The 19,587-nt window shown below is 39.3% G+C and overlaps 1 protein-coding gene across 2 annotated transcripts in view; it reads right to left on the bottom strand.

The window, feature by feature from the left end:
* The window catches only part of PLXDC1 (plexin domain containing 1), a 102,160-nt gene that overhangs the window by 18,073 nt on the left and 64,500 nt on the right, over positions 1-19,587 (bottom strand). For both annotated transcript variants that reach the window (XM_058180804.1, XM_058180803.1), the window contains exons 3-9: positions 18,332-18,475; positions 14,297-14,366; positions 10,706-10,828; positions 9,623-9,741; positions 9,368-9,458; positions 6,984-7,079; positions 1,214-1,295 (exon numbers count right to left, since the gene is read on the bottom strand). In XM_058180804.1, the coding sequence (XP_058036787.1) occupies positions 1,214-1,295; positions 6,984-7,079; positions 9,368-9,458; positions 9,623-9,741; positions 10,706-10,828; positions 14,297-14,366; positions 18,332-18,475 (725 nt within the window). The remainder of the gene's footprint in view (positions 1-1,213; positions 1,296-6,983; positions 7,080-9,367; positions 9,459-9,622; positions 9,742-10,705; positions 10,829-14,296; positions 14,367-18,331; positions 18,476-19,587) is intronic.

The raw sequence follows: 19,587 nt of genomic DNA on the forward strand, positions 1-19,587 counted from the left end.
TGTTGATTCACAGGACACATTCACCAGGCTGTAATTTTGCTGTTATTTTACCTCAATGTACTGTAGGCCTTCCCATAAACCCCCATCTCCCCTGGCTTTTTCTGCTGCTATAGAGTTTTGGGGAGGTCTACAGAGGTGGGATTCACATAATTTACCTACTGGTTCGCCCAGCACTGAAAATGTGGCATGCGTGCTTACTTCACTCACACATGCCACCTCCACGGATGCACCCAGCCTTCCATGAATGCACTTTGCTCACACACATGCCTTCCACGCATGCACTTCTCCTCGAAAACGTGCCTAAATAGGACAGCATACAGCCAGGGCAGGCAGGCAGGCCCACCTGCGATTTTTTGCTACCGGTTCTAGCTGGAGGTCTAGCATTCTGCCAAGCAAAATATATTTCAAATATATGTTAACTTCTGGATATGAATGATTTCCTCTATGGATAGATGAGAGGATAAGTCATGTCTGTGAGTGACATGTAAAGCTGGAGCTGGAAAAGCAACACAATGAAGGGGACTAAAGAAAGCAAGTTATACATATAGGCAGGCTACAGCAATAATTGCTTAGCTCTTCAGTGGAGATGTGGGATTTCTGGACATTGAAATGTTTTAAAAGTACCCAAATGTAAAGGAGTATACAGCACCCAAGCCCACGTATGCAGTTTATTCTTTGCAACATTTCCTACTTCCATCATAATTGCAAGATTTTGTTTTGTCGTGGGCATCGTAAACATTTTAAACACAGCATATACAGGATCAATATTTTTTTATGGTGGCATGTGTCCAATAAACAGCAATTGAGTTTCAGAAAAATTGCATCGCCACAGTGTCTCACACACGAAAGAGACTGATCTTATATTTCTAACTCTATAACAAGTGACAAATTTTAGATAATTGAGGGCACTGCTTAATAATTCCTGGACCTGAGCTGGGGGGGGGGGAACCCAGAGATTTAGTGATTATGTAAAAAAAGTTCGAGTCAACACATTTTTTTAATATTTTGGAGTACGAGGACTCCTACCGTCACAAAACTTGAGTGGGATGTGGAGACTTAAGACTAGTAAGTCTAGATATCAAAAGATACCCATCTATATGAAACTGTTGAAGACTACAAAAATTCTACAAGTTAAATTTCATGACAAGAGCCAGACAATATTAACTTCTTTGAGAAGTGAATGTAGATCTCCCCTTGGATTTAAAAGACTTACCTCTGCAGAACATGGCACCAACTACAGTTGAAATTTAGGCCAGATGTCATACAGGCTTCACAGTTGTGAAGCTGGAGACAAGCTATAAATGAAAAGATGTAGTGAATAAAGAATGTTCCAATCTTTTCTTTCTAAAGCTGGCTTGGAAGGTATTCTTTCTATTCTTCTATTCTTGTCCCCCCCCCAACTTGAGGAAGGCAGACTGAGACTATAGAACTGTTACTTCATGTCCTCAAGATGAAACTAGCTCAGGGTCATTATATTCCACTTCAGTATGCTCTCATCATCATAGTATTCATTTAAAATAAAGAGATCAGGTTATTTTTCTTTTCTTTGTTGCATCAGTTGCTTTTGGAACAGAAAATCACACAGTGGACTATATTCTGACCCTGTCAGTTGATAATATGCTGTTGCTGAAAATTCCTTAGGAGCTGTGAGGAGTTTGGAAATATACAAGTTATTCTGTAATATTTTTTTGCTCTAAAAATGGCTCAGCTCCTGCTAGCGCTTGTCCCAGGATGAACCCCAGAATTCCAGAGAAATTGGAAAGGCTGCATTGTTTTCTATCTTACAAGTAAATCTTTTTTGTTTTAAATTAAGTCCTACATTTTATATTCTTGACACGTTATAAAAGAATTTGCAAGAACTTGGAATCACTTGCAACTGAATACATAATAAATATGATGTTCTTTTCATGTCCTTCTCTAAATATAGAGCTAGTCACCTGAAGTCTTTCTGGTAGTGATATTTTCATTACTAAATGTGGTAAAATCTGAATAAGCTAAACAATTCTTTACAGAGTGTGACTATTTCTCTTTTAATACTGATGAAAAAAATCATTACACTATAAGTAGCCAAGACAACTCTCCAATGAAGACTTGATAGCTGCTAATTGATTTCATATCCAATTTTTACATATATATAAGCATCAAGGAATAATCTGAGATCTAAACTACTTTTATGCATCCTCAAGTTGCTATAGGACAGTGATGGTGAACCTGTGGCATGTGTCCCAGAAGTGGCACACAGAGCCATCTCTCTGGGCACACCAGCCGTCGCCCATTGTTCTTCCAGTTTCTGGTGTGTGTATGCATGCCAGCCAGCTGGTCTTCGAGTGTGTGGGAACACCATTAACTGGAAGAGTAGCTTCCCGGTGCACATGAGTGACTGGGAGGCTAAGCTTCCCGTTTCCAGGGCACATATAGCTGGTCTTCGCGTGTGCATGCATGCCAGAAACTGGAAGACCAGATGACTGCCGTGCATGTGCTGTGCACGTTGGAAACAGGAAGCTAAACTCTGTGCTCAGCCTCTGTGGCTCAGACTGCTAATGCAGTCTGTTATTAACAGCAACTGCCTGCAATTACTGCAGGTTCTAGTCCCACCAGGCCCAAGGTTGACTCAGCCTTCCATCCTTTATAAGGTAGGTAAAATGAGGACCCAGATTGTTGGGGGCAATAAGTTGACTTTGTATATAAATATACAAATAGAATGAAGACTATTGCTTAACACAGTGTAAGCCGCCCTGAGTCTTTGGAGAAGGGTGGGATATAAATGCAATTAAAAAACAAAACAAAACTATTCTTCTGGTTTTCAGCACTTCCCTGCACTCTCCCTCATGCTGGAAAGGTTCGCTAACCCTGCTACAGGACTTCCATATATGTTGGAAAGACAGTTTTCTTAACCTTAATTAATTGGTTTAGTTTATATCAGTATTTTTCAAACTTGGCAGCATGGCTAGTCTAGTGAAGAGAAAGACCAGGGAGACATGATAGCAGTGTCCTAATATTTGAGGCGTTGCCGCAGAGAGGTGGGGAGTCAAGCTATTTTCCAAAGCACCTGAAGGCCAGACAAGGAATAATGGATGGAAACTGAACAAGGAGAGATTCAGCCTGGAAATAAGGAGAAATTTTCTAACAGTGAGAGCAATCAACCAATGAAACAGCTTGCCTTTGGAAGTTGTGGGAGCTTCACCACCGGAAGAAACTGGACTACGATCTGTCAGAAATGGTGTAGGGTTTCCTGCTTGGGTGGGAGGGTTGGATTAGATGACCTACAAGGTTCCTTCCAACTCTGTTAATCTGTTAAATCTGTTAAACTTTAAAATGGATTTCAATTGCCAGAATTCCCCAACTAGCATGCTCACTGTGGAATTCTGGGAACTGAAGTCCACACATCTTAAAGTTGCCAAACATGGTTTATAGCAGTGGTCACCAACCGGTGGTCTGCGGACCATTGGTGGTCCATGAGAAAATTTTGGTACTCCGCGGCACACCCAGGTGGAGGAGCTGCTCCAGGATGAGCAATGGCCAGCCCTGTGACTAGAGCTCTGGAATATGGGACTGGCCAGGCAGCTAATGGTGGGGCTGGAAATCATAGCCATAGAGGGAGGTTTGTGCAACTTGCAACTTTGCAGCGCAGCCCTTGCTGGCTGGAATGAGATAATGGTGCAAAGAGGGGTGGCGGTGCAGGTGGGCTGAAGCAACGGGTGGCGGGAACCCCAGGCTGTTTCTTCCCCCTGCTGTACCTTCCTGGCAGCCAAACCCACCAGTGGCTGTCCCTGCCCCTCGCCCTCCCTTCCCAGTCATTCCTCGCATGGCAAGGGAAGGGGAGGGGGGGATGGAGATTCGCTCCATATTGCAGAGCGGGAGCAAAGCTTAGTTTCTTGCTGGATCTCACCAGCCCTTGTTGTGGTCCATGCACCTCGGTCTCTCAGGGAGATGCTTGACTTCCTCTCAGCCCCAAGACACTGGCTGGCCCATGAGATGACAGAGAGAAAGAGAATGGTGGGGGGGAGACAGAATGAGAGAGAAAGAGAGGGGGGAGAGAAAAAGAGAGAGAGAAGGAGACAGAATGAAAGAGAGAGAGAGAGAGAAGAGGGAGAGAGAATGAGAGAGAGACAGAAAATGAAAGAGAAAGCAAGAAAGAGACAGAATGAAAGAGAGAATGAGAGAGAGAGAAAGAAAGAGACAAGAGAGGGAATATGCGAGAGAATGAGTGGGAGAGAGGGGAAAAGAGGGGGGGAGAGAGAGAGAATGAGAGAAAGTGGGAGAAAGCGAGAAAGAGGGGAGAGGTGGAGAGAGAAAGAGGGAAAGAAAGAGAAAGACAATGAAAGAAAAAATGAGAGAGAAAATGAAAAAAAGGGAGAGAGAGAAAGAGAGGAGACAGAATGAAAGAGAGAAAGAGACAGAGAGAGAAAGAGAGAGAGAATGAAAGTAAACAAGAGAGAGAAAGAGACAGATTGAAAGAGAGAGAGAAAGAGAGAGAGAATGAGTGAGAGAGAGGTGGGAGAGAGAAAGAAAATGAGAAAGAGTGTGAGAGAGAGAAGAGAGAGGGGAGAGAGAGAGAGGGAGGGAGAGAGGAGAGAGAGAGAGAGAAAGAAAGAGAGAGGAGGGAGAGTGTCTGAAGGACCCCATCCCATCACTGGGAGTCCAGGTGCTTCAGCAAGCGGCGCACTGGATTTGTATTAGTGGTCTGTGGGATTTAAAATTATGAACTTGGTGGTCCCTGAGGTCCAAAAGGTTGGGGACCCCTGATTTATAGGACTTCAAGATAATCAGATGAATTGTATAACTTTGATAAATAAATGTTTCCTCTGGAAGATTGTGGGAATTCTCACCTCATCTGGCTTTCTATTTTTGTTATTTTCTTCTCCTTTCTCCTAGTTTTCCCTGCTGGAAAGGTACTGCCAATGACTTGTCTTCTAAAATTGTCTTGCCTTCTTGCAAAAAATATGGGGAAACAGAAGGCAAAGATGGAGACAGAGTGCCTGTTTTTTTTCTAGCTTTGGGTGCCCTCCACTGGCTGACATGGGACAGCTCACTAAAGGACACTCAGAATACTAGTTGCTGGACTCAGCCCTGCACAGAATTGCAGGATTGCAAAAACAAGGGTTATGGTTAAGGAGTAAAGCTAGCAGTGAGTGGAAGAAGCATAATGTTTAGTTGATAATTGCAACTTAACCAATCCTGTCTATATATTTTGAACCCCAAATTTGTATTGAATTAGTTCAGTAAAAACATTTGATATTATCTGTTTAGGATTCAAAATGCTATTTTTTATTTTTTTATTATTTTTTTTATTGAAAGAGTTTTAAAAAACAAAAACATTTTCCCCTTTTTTCTCCCCTCCCTCCCAAAAAAAAAACACCCCTTCCCCCCTCCCTCCCCCCCCCCTGGCTTCCCGGGTCAATCACAAGGTATTGTTATACATAAACCAAGCATAGAATAAAATTTTCCCTTCCAATCCAAATAACCACATCCAAAGCTTTTCATCTCCCAACCCCCTCCCCATTACATAAAATAACTTTCTAATTATTCAAAGGCAATCTGATATTTCTTAATCTGATATCTGTTTTGTAGATAATCAATCCATTTTATTTTATAGTAATAATATCAAAAGAAAATTGGAGTCAAGAGCCTTTTACTGTATTTGACAGTAATTTTAACACACACACCCCCCCCCGTTTTATAGAGAAAAGTATTTATAATCATGCAGAAAATACTTTAATTATGATTTTATACTGCTGGTTGACCACCCATTTCTTTTCAGTTACGGTTGGATTCTGGATTTTATTTTAGTCTATTATAATGCCTGCCAATCTCTTCTACCTTTTTCGCCAAAGAAGAGAATGTGCATGAGATGTTGAAGAGGCTTTTTCTCAGCTCCAAGTGCTCTCAGGTCAAGCTCTGAGACACGTGCCCAGGCGAGCACCCAATGAAAGGAGCAGGAAAAAGCCCAGGCGTGGTGAAGGGGGCTTGCAATATTGAAATGCAAAAGAAATATATTGCTAGCCGAAGACCTATCATTTGATCCAGAGTCTAAAATTTACCTTTCTCTACAGCTCTTTTAAAAAAAAAGCCTCCACCAATCAAAGGCTGCCTGATTCAGCAAAGAAAGGGAGGGGAGAAATTGCTGCCTTGTTTCTTTTTTTAACCAGAGGCAAAAAGATACCGGTTAAACTGTTCAGTTTGCATTCCAGTTTTGAAACTCTTTCTCTTTGAACCTTGCTGAAGGTTGACATGCAGCATCTTTTCAAACAGAAAATCATTCAATGATATTAATGTCCGTAACTGAGAAGAGTTAGGGCTATCGTCCATGCAAACTTTTATTAATCTCAAAAGTCCATAAGCTTCTGTAAAAATAGGGCTCAGCTTCCATGAAAATAACATCATTATGTTCATATTTGTCACAGAGTACAAAAAAACCAGACGTAAGCACATATTAGAAACGTAGGGGAAATTTGACTTCTACCCTGGTATGTAAGAAATTTGCAAGTAATGTTGTAAAACATAACATGTACCCAGCAAGATTTTTTTGGGTGTGTATCCAGAGTTGTCATAGCCAAAATATTTATCCTTGTAAAAAATTGTTTAATCTGTTTACTTCACTTAATGTGCTAATATTGTAACTATAAGGAAACATTGCAAGATTTTTTCCAAAACGTTCCTCTTATATTTTAATTTTTTTCCTTCCTTCCTTCCTTCCTTCCTTCCTTCCTTCCTTCCTTCCTTCCTTCCTTCCTTCCTTCCACCCACCCACCCACCCACCCATCCCAAGCTTGTACATCACAGATGTCAAACTCTCAACATCACATTGCTGTTATGTGATGTATTGCAACATTTTTCCCTTCACAGAGTTGGGGTGGGTGTGGCCTGCCCATCTGGCCCACGGGCCACCAGTTTTCCATGATTGTGTTCATGATTACTTTCTGCTTGTGCAATAAACAGTGCCTAGAAAAAGCAAGTCAATGCAATTTGGTGTGAGAACTTACTGGGTAGAGGCAAAAATTCCACAGCTGATGCACTAGTGATCTTGCTAGTATCCAGTTCCACTCTGTGGTATTCATATATGGTCCGATGGTGAGATTCTAAAATAATTAGGGAGGAATATTAAATTAGATCAGGATTCCACACTGTCTCTTACAGGATGTGGCCATATCACAGATTTCCACCAAATTTTGCATAATTAAATATTAAGATGAAATTAATAGAAGAGAATATCTGTAGCTCACATTAAACAAACAACCAAGATCAGAGAACACCAAGGACTTTATGAGATGTATTGAGCTACCTGCTAGTTGTCAGAAGGAGCCACACAAGTCAATGCTTGAATAAAGGACAGGAATTTTGGTACCAGGAATTTTTTAAACTGTAATCCCACTCTACAAGTATTCCTCAATTTACAACAGTTCATTCAGCAATCATTTGAGTTACAATGGCACTGAAAAATGTGGCATTTTTCACATGTGACTACTGCAATATCCCTATGGTCACATGATCAAAATTCATATGTTTGGTAACTGACTCATATTTATAATGGTTGTAGTGTTCCAGGATCATGTGATTAACTTTTGCGACTTTCTGACAAGTGAAGTCAATGGAAAGCCAGACAACTGCAGTGATTCATTTAACAACATGACAAGAAAGGTCATGTGTGATGCTTATATATATTATTGTGACAAATAAATAAATACAAAAATAAAATAAAAATGGGGCAAAGCTCATTAAACAACTGTTCCAGTTAGCAGCATACATTTTGGGCTCAATTGTGGTTGTAAGTCAAAGACTACTTGAAGAGTCAAAAATACCTAGAGAGTTTTACATTTCCTAAAACCTAAGCTATCTCACAGACTGGTTTCTGAATATTGAACAAATATTCAATATTTGTTGGTCATTAATGGTAACAGCAGCAGAACTATTTCACTGTGGAATTATATCGTTTGGAAAGTTCCTCTGGCTTTCTCTGTGGCTCTGTATTTGAATATAATTATAAATAAGAATTGCTGAGAACTGTGTTCTTTGTCCATTGTGTGCTGCCCAATTGTCCCTGCCAGCTGAGGCAGCTAAACCAACTAGAAACCAACAAGGAAGCAAGCAACTTTCCACGTCATCCATTCCCAGAATTTAACATGTCAATGTCTTCACAAATTAGGAACACAGAAACAATTCCTGCTCATGAACAATAAGCAAGAATTTTCAGCAATTCTGGTTTATTGGTAATCACTATTTATATTCCTTTTAAATGGGCTGTTCTTTAAGTTAGCTTTTAACTAAAACTGTCAGTTGAGTGGTCTTGTAGCTGATGGATGTCGTTTTGTTGCAATCAAAGGTTTTGTTTTTCTTCTTCATCATGCTGTAGCTTGGAAATCAATATACACCGCCTTAAGCAGGCTTTCTGCCGAAAATGAGATGCAAGTGGTTGAATGGGCTTACATGGTGGAAATTGCAATAGTGAATAATGGTGGTTCAATAATGAAATGAACTAATAAAGGCAGGTGGCTCTGAGATATTTCAAGCAGAAGAAGAAATCCTTTCCTGTATGGAAGAAGTGTTTTCCTTCTTCAACCTAATCTTCTCCAGATACATTGAACTCATATGTTCGAATGATATCAGTATGGGGAAGATTGGACTTCAGCTCAAAATTTAATTTAATTAATTTAATTTAATAGGACTTCAGCCTATTAAATTAATGTGACATATGCTGTAAACAGTGGTTTACAAAATATAGAGGCTACTCTTCCATAACATTCTAAGCCAAAGGCAAGCAAATCATATGTAAAATATTAAACACTGAATCATGATTAACAAATTATGATGGCTAGTTCACAAAATATGCTAAGATGAACAAACAAACCATTCTATGGTATAATGTGATGGTCTGGACCATTTGACATGCTAGTTCATTTTGGTTTACATATCATGGAATTATTGTTTATTGTGTTGTAATCGTAATGTGTATTGTAAATACAATGTGTGGTAATTACGTAAAGGTAATCCACGATTAATTACCATATCATATGAAACCAACTGATACTTTGTCAGTATTTTTCTAGCAATAAAGCAGTAAAGCAATAAAGCAAACTTATTGAAAGAGAAGGCAATCCTATCAGGTAGAAATTTTAACAGTATTGTTTTTTTTGTTAGGAAGGCATTTTTAGTCAAGGAAATGGTTAAGTATGTGTTTTCTTTGTCTGTGCTCTCATTCTGTTTTGTAGGTCATATAACAGTCCCAAATGTTCATACTTTTAACAAGAATTTTGCATCATAGAAGATAAGAGCCTGATAATTTGTCAGGAACAAATTAGTATATGCACTATACTTCTGTTTTCCGTTACCCCATTCCTTTCCCCCTCCACTCATAGTCTGCCAGACTTACCAGGGGAAGAGTTAAGGATCATAAAAGCATCTGAAAGACCAGCTTTGACAGGATGTTGTGTAGAACTAATTTCAAGCACTGACATGGGAATCTGGAGTCAGAAAAGAGGAGAAGGCATAGAAATGACAGTTAAGGAAAGTCCAGAAAAACCAGTCCATTTCTGCCAGTCTTTGACATCTCATTATTCTAGATGGCCAGGACCTTGATGGACATTTGAGAAACTCATCTTTTCTACACTAGACTGCATACACTCACCTCCTTGTAACCAAAGACAATTCTGCCACTCTTGTACAAAGCTGCCTGGAAGATGAAACAGCCTTTGTCTTCTTTCCCTTCTAGATAAACTTGATCCCACTGGACAACAAACATGGTTCCTTTGGAAGTAGAAGGGCAAAAGAAATGAAGCACCAGAATGGGAACTAAAAACTTGAACAGTTTACTACGATTCATAAAATCCAGGAAGGAATAGATCTGACCAATCTATGTAGTGGAAGAGCCTTTCCCAAACCCATTCCTTGTCCTTCTACTTGAGCATGAACAGAAAATATCGGGGATATTTTTACTAAAAAAGGAAATAGTTTTCTTCTCACTTGTTGAAATGTGCTTCTAAGCATGTACAATATGTTTTTAATAATGAGTAACCAACAGGCCATTAAGTAATCGGTGAAAAAGTCCCATTGAAAAAAATCCTCATTGATTTGAACAATCTGCTTCTGCAGGCCCTCTTAATCAACCAAATATAAAGTACTGTAGGTGGGAAGAAAACTGCACTGCAAATACTTTATAAAAACATCAATTCAGACTAAGTGGTAACCCTGGTAACTATCGTTCCAGGCACTCAACCATATCACAGGCAGATACACTCTGATTCTGGGCACTAGCAAAGATAATTGACCTGCACTTATCGCGGCCCCCCCCACCACATACCTACTGATTGCTCCTAATTTTATAATTTTGCCTCTTTCTAAAAAAACCCAGAGATGTAAATCAAACCTATCTGCTACAACAGCACAGATGATCATAAAACGGTTTTTATGAGTCAGTCATCAGCCAAGAACAAAATCGCTAATTAGCCTGACTCCAGCTATCCTCCATTATCACTCCCCAATAAATAAATCCTGACCATGAAAAATGAAATAAAATAAAAGCATCCAAAGATATATAGAGGGAAGAAGATGGAGGGTGGGGGTGAGACTTCCTGGAGTTTGAATTTCATTTTGCAGAATAAATATCCAGTCCAGCATAAGTAGCAGTGGGTAAGTTTGCGTGGATGTGGGATAGAAGTGGTGATCTAGTCCTGGGAAGATTACAGAGGAGAAAAATATCATAAGAGCTCACCGTTGTCAAAATATTTGACAGTGGAGTTGCGTGAATAGCCAGGATTGAAGTTTGCCATCAGAGGGGCAATATACTGTGTAGCTGTCAGCATTCGATGAATGACATCGCCCATGAAAATAAAACCTGCCAAAAGAGCAGTTGGGAAGAGCACATCATATTCAAAGTCAGGTAACTTCATCGGTGCTTTTTGAAAATGTTGAGTATAATCCATAGTTCCAGTGCCTTTTGATTCCTACAAATCTCAGAGTTAATATATTTCAATGCATAAGAGAAGGGAGATACTGGTTTAATCTTTGATCATTGGTCTCCATTTTTCATCCTAACCTCACAAGGATGTTGCAGAAACAGGAAAACAAAGTGATTTATACTAGCAATCTCCAAGTTGATGTGTTTTAGATATATTGGATTGCAGCTCCCACAATCCCCATCTCCATCCATATTGCTATGAGGAATGAGTGATTGATCCATTTAGATCAGTCTTCCCCAATGTTATGTTCACCAGTGGGTTGGATTATGGTTCTGCAATCGTCCTCTGTTTCCTCTCCCAAGTCAAGGAGCAAAGTACCAATGTCTGATCCAGATAGTTGGTTATGTGAGATACCTCGTCTGCTTTCACTGCTTCACAGTAAAAATTATAAGAATTATAGAAAGCTAATGGTTGACTGTCCTTTTAATTCTCCAAAAATCACTCTGTCTAAAGGTAAGGGTGGGTTATTAGTTCTCACAAGAGAAAAACTGCCCTAATCTTTGAAGCTAGGCTTGATCATTGTGGTGATTTCACACAAAATGAGAAAAAGTAGAAATGTCAGAAATAAATTGCAGATGTCCCCAGAAGCAAATTAGCTGAATGATAGAAATCAGAAATGGTATCAGACCAGAATAAAGCAGGCAGGTCAAGAATAAAATTTCAAAATAATTTATGTTGATTTTAAAGTAATTGCACAGGGGAGGCAAATGTGACTTAGTCCTCCTCCATCTCTGGGAATGCTGCGTTCACGGGCTCTTCAAAGAAATCCAAACTATTTCACTTTCTGAGGTGAAGGATAAAATAGAGTCCCTCTTTCATTCTCCATTCAGTAGCTGATAAAAAGTTTATTTTACTTCAAGACATGTTTTTATGGCACCAATAAAATATCTTAGGCTGTGAAGGAAAGATGTGAAACACTGAAAATTCTGCTTTTCAGCACTTTATCACTAGGCATCCAATACAAATTGCAGTGGTGCAAACATGGCAAAATGTGCATTGCAATATCACAATACTAACTTTTTCATTTGTGTTTCAATGTCAGATTCAAATCACATGTAGACATCACAACACTTTTGTCAAACTATTTACTGAATCTGCACTACTATTAATCTTCCCATAGTTCCCATCACCAATCTCTTTCCATTTATGACTGTATGACTATAACTTGTTGCTGGCAATCCTTATGATTTATATTGATATATTGACCATCAATTGTGTTGTAAATGTTGTACCTTTTTTTTTTTTTTTTGTTTACATTTATACCCCGCCCTTCTCCGAAGACTCAGGGCGGCTTACAATGTATAGGGCAATAGTCTCATTCTATTTGTATATATTTACAAAGTCAACTTATTGCCCCCCCAACAATCTGGGTCCTCATTTTACCTACCTTATAAAGGATGGAAGGCTGAGTCAACCTTGGGCCGGGCTCGAACCTGCAGTAATTGCAGGCTTTGTGTTCTTAATAACAGGCCTTACCAGGCCTTACCAGGCAGAGCTAAACCGGCCCCTTGATGAAGGTATCTTTTCTTTTATGTACACTGAGAGCATATGCACCAAGACAAATTCCTTGTGTGTCCAATCACACTTGGCCAATAAAAATTCTATTCTATTCTATTATTTTCCTCACCCTCTTTGTTCCACCCATGGAAGCTTATCTCAGTGCTTAAGCATCTCTAGAGCTTGTAGGCAATTTCTTACCCTACCCCTTCTGGGTATCATTGAAGGGCAGGACTTCTGGCATGATCTTACTTGGTCAGCGAACCTTTATAAAGTACCTTCATTTTTGTCTGCAATAAAAATTCTTAACTAGCTGAGCCATCTCTGTGGGACTTCTGTCAGATTTATCAGATGAGCTGAACTAAGCTGAGAAGTATTCCAAAATCTGTGATTTTGTGCCAGGTTCTGGTGGGGGAGCCTGACAGCTTTCTGTCTACTACTCCTATCATTACAGGAAAAAAACCCATTGCTTAAGCATCCAGAATGAACCCAGTGGCTATTGACCAGATTATTCCAGTATTAGAACCAAATGGTAGCTCAGATGAATAGATTAACCCAAGATTTGCACCAATATGGTCAAAAGGTGGGAAAAAATCATCTTTGGATCCCTTGCTGTACTCATTTTGCCTCCTAAACACCTCCTTTATGCAAGCATGTTATTCTCAACCCTATAGCAATAGCACTTATAGCACGTATATACTGCTTTACAGTGCTTTACCGCCCTCTTTTAAGTGGTTTACAGAATCAGCCTATTGCCCCCAACAATCTGGGTCCTTATTTTACCCACCTCGGAAGGATGAAAGGCTGAGTCAACCTTGAGCCTGCTGAGATTTGAACTGCCAAATTCTGCAGTCAGCAGAAGTAGCCTCCAGTACTGCACCCTAACCACTGTGCCACTGTGGCTCCTATTCTGCAAGACCAGTCTCTGATCTTTTTGGTTTTTGCTTCTTTAAGAAACACTGATAGGTGCCTATACCAGATCAGAAGCATTTTTGCTTGCTTTGGATCCAAATTTTGCAGACCTCTATCAACTGCTACAGGTTCCATTTGGGGAATCAGACTAATACTGTGGCTGTTGTTGCTATCCCAATCATATGATACCAAGTACTATCTGATTCCCAGCAAGATAAATATGATGGGAATTCATATAAACATACTGTTTCTTTGCCCAGGATAAACTTTATAGCTGCCAGTACCTTGATGACATTGCCACCAATTGAACTCATGTAGGCTTCATAATTAGCCTAACAGTTGAAGGAGCTGATTCAGAACAATCCAGATTTGGACATCTGTTCAAATTCTCTGGCAGGCCGAGAAGTATTTCAAGGATTCAGTCCACCATGCAGCTGGGGCTAATTATGACCTATGAGCACAAGTCACATCACAAGGTTGTCTTGAGGATGAAATGATGGGTGGGAAATGGAAGAAAATGATGTACATCACCTCAGTCTTTTAGAAGAAGATGACATTGATGATAGTGAGGAAGAAGTGTAGGCTAAGGCAAACATGAATATAATAGGATGATCACTTCACAAAATCACATTGGTGTCCCTTCTCTTTTAGGAAAGATGGAATTAGCACCTGGGCCTGTTGCTCAGCAACAATATAGTGGTTGGAGCAAACATGAACCTGCTCTTCTCAATCTCACGCCTCCACTAAGTGACTTCAGTTAAAAGCCCACAGGCTCAGTCAGGTCAAGCAGCTGTAATCATTTGAGAACCACAGTCTAAACCTTGTGTTCAACCCTGCTTCCAAAATACGTGCTGCAGCTAACTCCCCATATCTTATAAGCTTTTTGCAGAAAAACAGCAACTCTTATGACCAGTGTAATAACCAAAGATGCTCACCTCCTGTTGCTATGGTGACCTGCCGCAAGTAATGGCCATAGAAAGGGAAATCAAAGGATAAGATGACTCTCTGTAGAAGAATAATGAGGAAAACAGCATTAGAGATGAGAGTTGTCTTGGGTGAATTATTACCCTTATTTCTTAATGCTTTAAGATGAGCAGAAAATGTTAATTAGGTTTATACTCACAGGTCTTTGTTTTGGGTGAAAGAGAGGAAGGCAAATTCATACAAAGAAAAGAGGGTAATTTGATTCTCAATAAATATCTTGGCATAATTTTATACTTTCATTATCTTTCATAGAGAAAGTGTGATCAAAGTGTGATCCACTACATGTGGCAGTGCACAGACTCCTCAGCCTTCTGAAATGCTACCAGATTCTTTTACATATTTTTTTCTGCGATGAAGCCTAGCATTTCCTTGAAGATGAAATAGTGAGCAACACATATTTCTTGGTATAGATTTTTATAAATCCATAAATTTGGAAAGAACCTCACATGGTTATACAATAGAGCCAGCCTTTTATCAAGTTTAGAATAGCTGTTGCTACATCTTCCCCTTATAAAAAAAAATTGTATCTCTGAAATGTTGATGGGAAAAATTAGAGCAGAGCAATATACAGCCTTGTCTCTTCAAAATGGCTGCATTTTATTTATTTATTTATTTATTTTGTCAAATACATATTAAATAATATATATAAGTATAAGCATGAATTGAATACATAAAATGAATATAACTAAAGGGAACATTAGGACAGGGACGGTAGGCACGTGGGTGCTCTTATGCACACCCCTTACAGACCTCTTAGGAATGGGATGAGGTCAACAGTAGACAGTCTTAGGTTAAAGTTTTGGGGATTTTGGGATGAGACCACGAAGTCTGGTAGTCCATTCCAGGCACCAACAACTTTGTTACTGAAGTCATATTTTCTGCAATCGAGACTGGAGCAGTTCACTTCAGTTTGAATCTATTGTGTGCTTGTATATTGTTGTGGTTGAAGCTGAAGTAGTCATTGACAGGAAGGACATTGTAGCAGATGATTTTATGAGCTATGCTCAGGTCATGCCGAAGGTGGCGTAGTTCTAAATTTTCTAAACCCAGAATTTCAAGTCTGGTGGCATAAGGTATTTTCTTGCAAGCAGAGGAGTGGAGGACTCTTCCTGTGAAATATTTCTGAACACGCTCAATTGTATTAATGTCTGATATGCAGTGTGGGTTCCAGACAGATGAGCTGTGGAGAATTGGTCTAGCAAATGTTTTGTATGCTCTGGTTAGTAGTGTAATCTTACTGGAGAAGAAGCTACGCAACATTAGGTTTACAACCCTTAATGCCTTTTTCGCAATGTTGTTACAGTGGACTTTGGCACTTAGATCATTTGAGATGAGTACTCCAAGGTCCTTGACAGAGTGAGGGTCATCTACAAGGTCATGTCCACCTAGCTTGTATTTTATGTTCTGATTCTTTTTGCCAATGTGTAAGACAGAGCACTTATTGGTTGAGATTTGGAGCTGCAATTTTTTACCATTCTGACACAAAGTCTTTTTGAAGGGTAGCAGCATTGATGGTAGTGTTAAATAGTTTAACATCATTGGCAAAGAGAACACAGTTACTTATAATACTTATACCACTGAGTTAAAGGCTTTACAGAAGTCTATATAAATTGTATATATTGCTTTGCCCTGATCAAGATTTGTAGTCCATATGTTTTTACAGTGTAGAAGTTGTAGATTTCAAAACTTCTGACTGGAAAATAGATCTCTTACTAACCTTTGGGCTGAATATTAATTCCAGAACTGATGATTTTATATGCAAAATGTTATATATTTGTAAAATGACATTTTTGCTGGCCAACAGCTTTAGCAACAGATGAGGGAATGAACTAATGGTGTCATTTGACAGTGATGAGCTAGAGAAGTTTGCTTCCTCTGCCCTATAATAAGGAATGTAAACACACACACACACACACACACACACACACACACACGGACAAACATGCACATGAGAGAGAGAGAAGGGGGGAGAGAAGAGAAATCAATTAAAACCCAGTGACAGCGTACAAAATATCATGTCCCAACACTTAGCTGGCCTTGATTAATCTTGAAAAACGTAAGTAGAATTAGACCCAAAGAAAATTAATTAGGGAAACCACTTTTAAATAAATAAATACATTTTGGAAGATGGCAGTGGTATTTATTTCATTCATTATATGACTGAGCATCTCAAACATATGATTCTAGGTGGTTTCCTGAGAATAAAAAACAAAAGAAAAATATCATAAAATTCAATGAGTAACAAACAGAGAAGCTAAGATAAAACCAACTGATACCATCAACCGAACAACTCAATCATACATACGGTAGTTTCTATATTGACTGAACATGAACATGCCCTTAAAAATAAGTGTGACTCAAAACAGGCTTTACCTCAGGAGGATCTGCAAAATGTGGACATAAAACAACACATATGAAAAATAGACAGAGCATCAATGACACTATTGTGACCCATCTTATTTTTTTTTCAGATTCTCTTCAGACAACTTTGCTTTATTTTAAGGTTAGTGAAGGAGAAAACATATATAGATATATATCTGTCTATCTGATGTTTATATGTCTTTTTTTTGTTCCCAATGTGGCAGTATTGAGATTTGTAGCATAGTATATCTAGACAAAAATTCAAAAGTGGAATAATTCTATAGCATTTGGATAAAAAAAGTTAAAATCACAATGTCAGTTTAACATTAATTTCAAACCAATTGCTCAATATTAATGCTGTAGTTACAACAAGCTACATATAATTTTGTTTTATTTGCAGCCCTCCCGGAGTTCAGGAAATCTGTGTTTAAGGTTTTTGAGCTCTGAGGCATCTTATTTTTACATAATTACATAATTTTATAAAAATAACTGCTTTATGTTGTTGCAAAAGTTAAGATAAGATGATGTTCTGGTATTAATTTGCTGGCCACATCTCCAGACCCCTGAAAATAACACTGAAGAATAATCGTAACTAGCAAAATAATAAATACTTTTCCTCATGCTAAATCTAACATTTAAAGAACAGAGTCTTCTGACACTGAGAAGTTCAACAAACTGAATTTTTTTAATGGATTTCATCCAAGAAACTTAAAACATAATAAATTTGTGAGTATTTAACAAATACCATACCATAAGACTGACTGGATTCAAGTATATACATGATTTATTTAATTCTTGAACAATAGTCAACCATCAATCAACGATATAATTGACTGGATTCACATAAAGTCATAAATTATGACTTACAAATCACAATGGTTGGCTAAACCAAAATCAAACCACTTTATAGCTTAATGAATGTGTAAATCAAATCCTTATGTTTCTTTTGCTCCCACAAATACTCATTACTACCTCTCCAGTTGCAATGAAGATGAGTTAGCTTCCTAATACTGACTTTTTAAAATCACCACTGGATTACAACATGGCCAAGATGTTGTAATTACACATAAAATTTATTCTCTAGTCAGGCTCTTCTCTGATTTTGTTTTACTATCCATTTTCTTGCTTGTCCCGCTAGGCCAGTGATGGCTAACCTTTTCTGGACTTAGTGCCCAAAGCGCCTGTGCGCGCCCAAACCCCCCAAATGTAATGCATGTGCGGGCCCAGCACATGTGCCCCGCTCCATGCATGCACATGTGGCCCCTCTGCACATGACCTGCCCCTGTGCATGTACGCGCAGTTCCCCTGCATGCCCCTCGTCCCCACGCATGTGCAGCAGAGACCCGATGACCAGCTGGCTGGAGAGAGGGGCGCATACATGCACGGCAGAGCTGAACTGGGGTGACGGCTCACGTGCCCACAGAGAGGCTGCTGTGTGCCACCTGTGGCACGTGTAGATTCGCCATCACAGTTCTAGGCTTATTCTGTACTAGCAGAAAGAGAAATAGGGCTTGAAAAACAAAATGTACTTACAGAGTTCAGATACCAAAAGTTAAAAAAGTAAGTCAAAGTAAGTCAACATAAATGCTGGTGGATTGGCAGGATTAGGAGAAAGGATGGCTCACCGAAGCTTGTCTGTGTGTATTGGACAGGATTCCATGGATTTTTACTTGGCTCCTGTTGGCTTCAGCCACCTCGACCCAAAGTTCCTTAGCTTGCATCTCTTCGGGACCATAAATTCGGGATAAATAGTAGCTGTGATTGTCTTCCTGCGCAGAGGTAAAGAAATAGGGTTATTTTAAAGCAGCTTTCCCTCAGCCAAGGCTGCCTGAACACACTGGATTACAACTCCACAATCCGTGAACAGTATGGCTATAATAAAAGGATAAAATGTGGTTAATATCATGTTACTTCATATTTTTCCTTAAAAGGATTATCAGTTAAATATTTGATGTATCAATTAGAAATGATATTTTTCAAGCAAAAAAGCCAGCTGACAGGGTTCCAGAAAAACCTCCTGCTTTAAAGAAACAATATTATTTTTTAAAAAAGATTCCTTTCTATGAAAGGAAATAGGAATGCCTCCTTAAAAATAAGTCTTGTCACCTACAGCTTTTATAAACATAATTTTAAAACAGTTATTTTGTTGCAAAACAATTGCCTGGTATATTACTGCATTTAAACTGAAAACTTTTACTGATATATTCAAAAAGGTAAAAAATTAAAAGCACTGAAAGAAAATGCCTTCACCCAGTTTAGTTTGACCAGCTAAATGGGGTGAAGAACACTGAGTCAAATTTTCTTTCCTCTCTGTACTTTTAAGAAAAGCCCAAGTTTAAGAGGGAATGTTTTAAGTTCACTTACAGGAAAAGTTCCATCCTTGCATTTACTGTCTGTTTAAATGATTTCAGTTGTGTTTCATCATCGTCGTCATCATCATCATCATCATCATCATCATCATCATGTGACTAAAAAGTCTAACGGAGCCTTTGCCCCAGTTTAGCTCTGCCGTGCATGTGTGTGCGCCTCCCACCGGCCAGCTGGTCATTTAGGCTCTGCCACAAGTGCAGGGGGAGGTGGGGTGCATGCGAGGGACACATGGGCATGAGTGGGTGTACAAGGGCACGTGCGCATGCGCATATGCAGGGGGCGGGGTGGATGTGAGGAGTTACTCGCGCATGTGTGGGAGCAAGGCGCATGTGCGGGAGCAAGGCGCATGTGTAAGGGCTGTGCACGGATTGCATTTGGGGGGGTTTGGGCAGGCATGTGCACACTTTGGGCACTTGGTCAGTCCAGAAAAGGTTAGCCATCACTGCACTAGATAGTGAAACTTTAGTATAAGCTCCCAACTTTTAAACCAGCTTCAATCAGAGTGATGGGT

This window comes from Ahaetulla prasina, chromosome 4 (assembly GCF_028640845.1).
Source record: "Ahaetulla prasina isolate Xishuangbanna chromosome 4, ASM2864084v1, whole genome shotgun sequence".
NCBI lineage: Eukaryota > Metazoa > Chordata > Lepidosauria > Squamata > Colubridae > Ahaetulla > Ahaetulla prasina.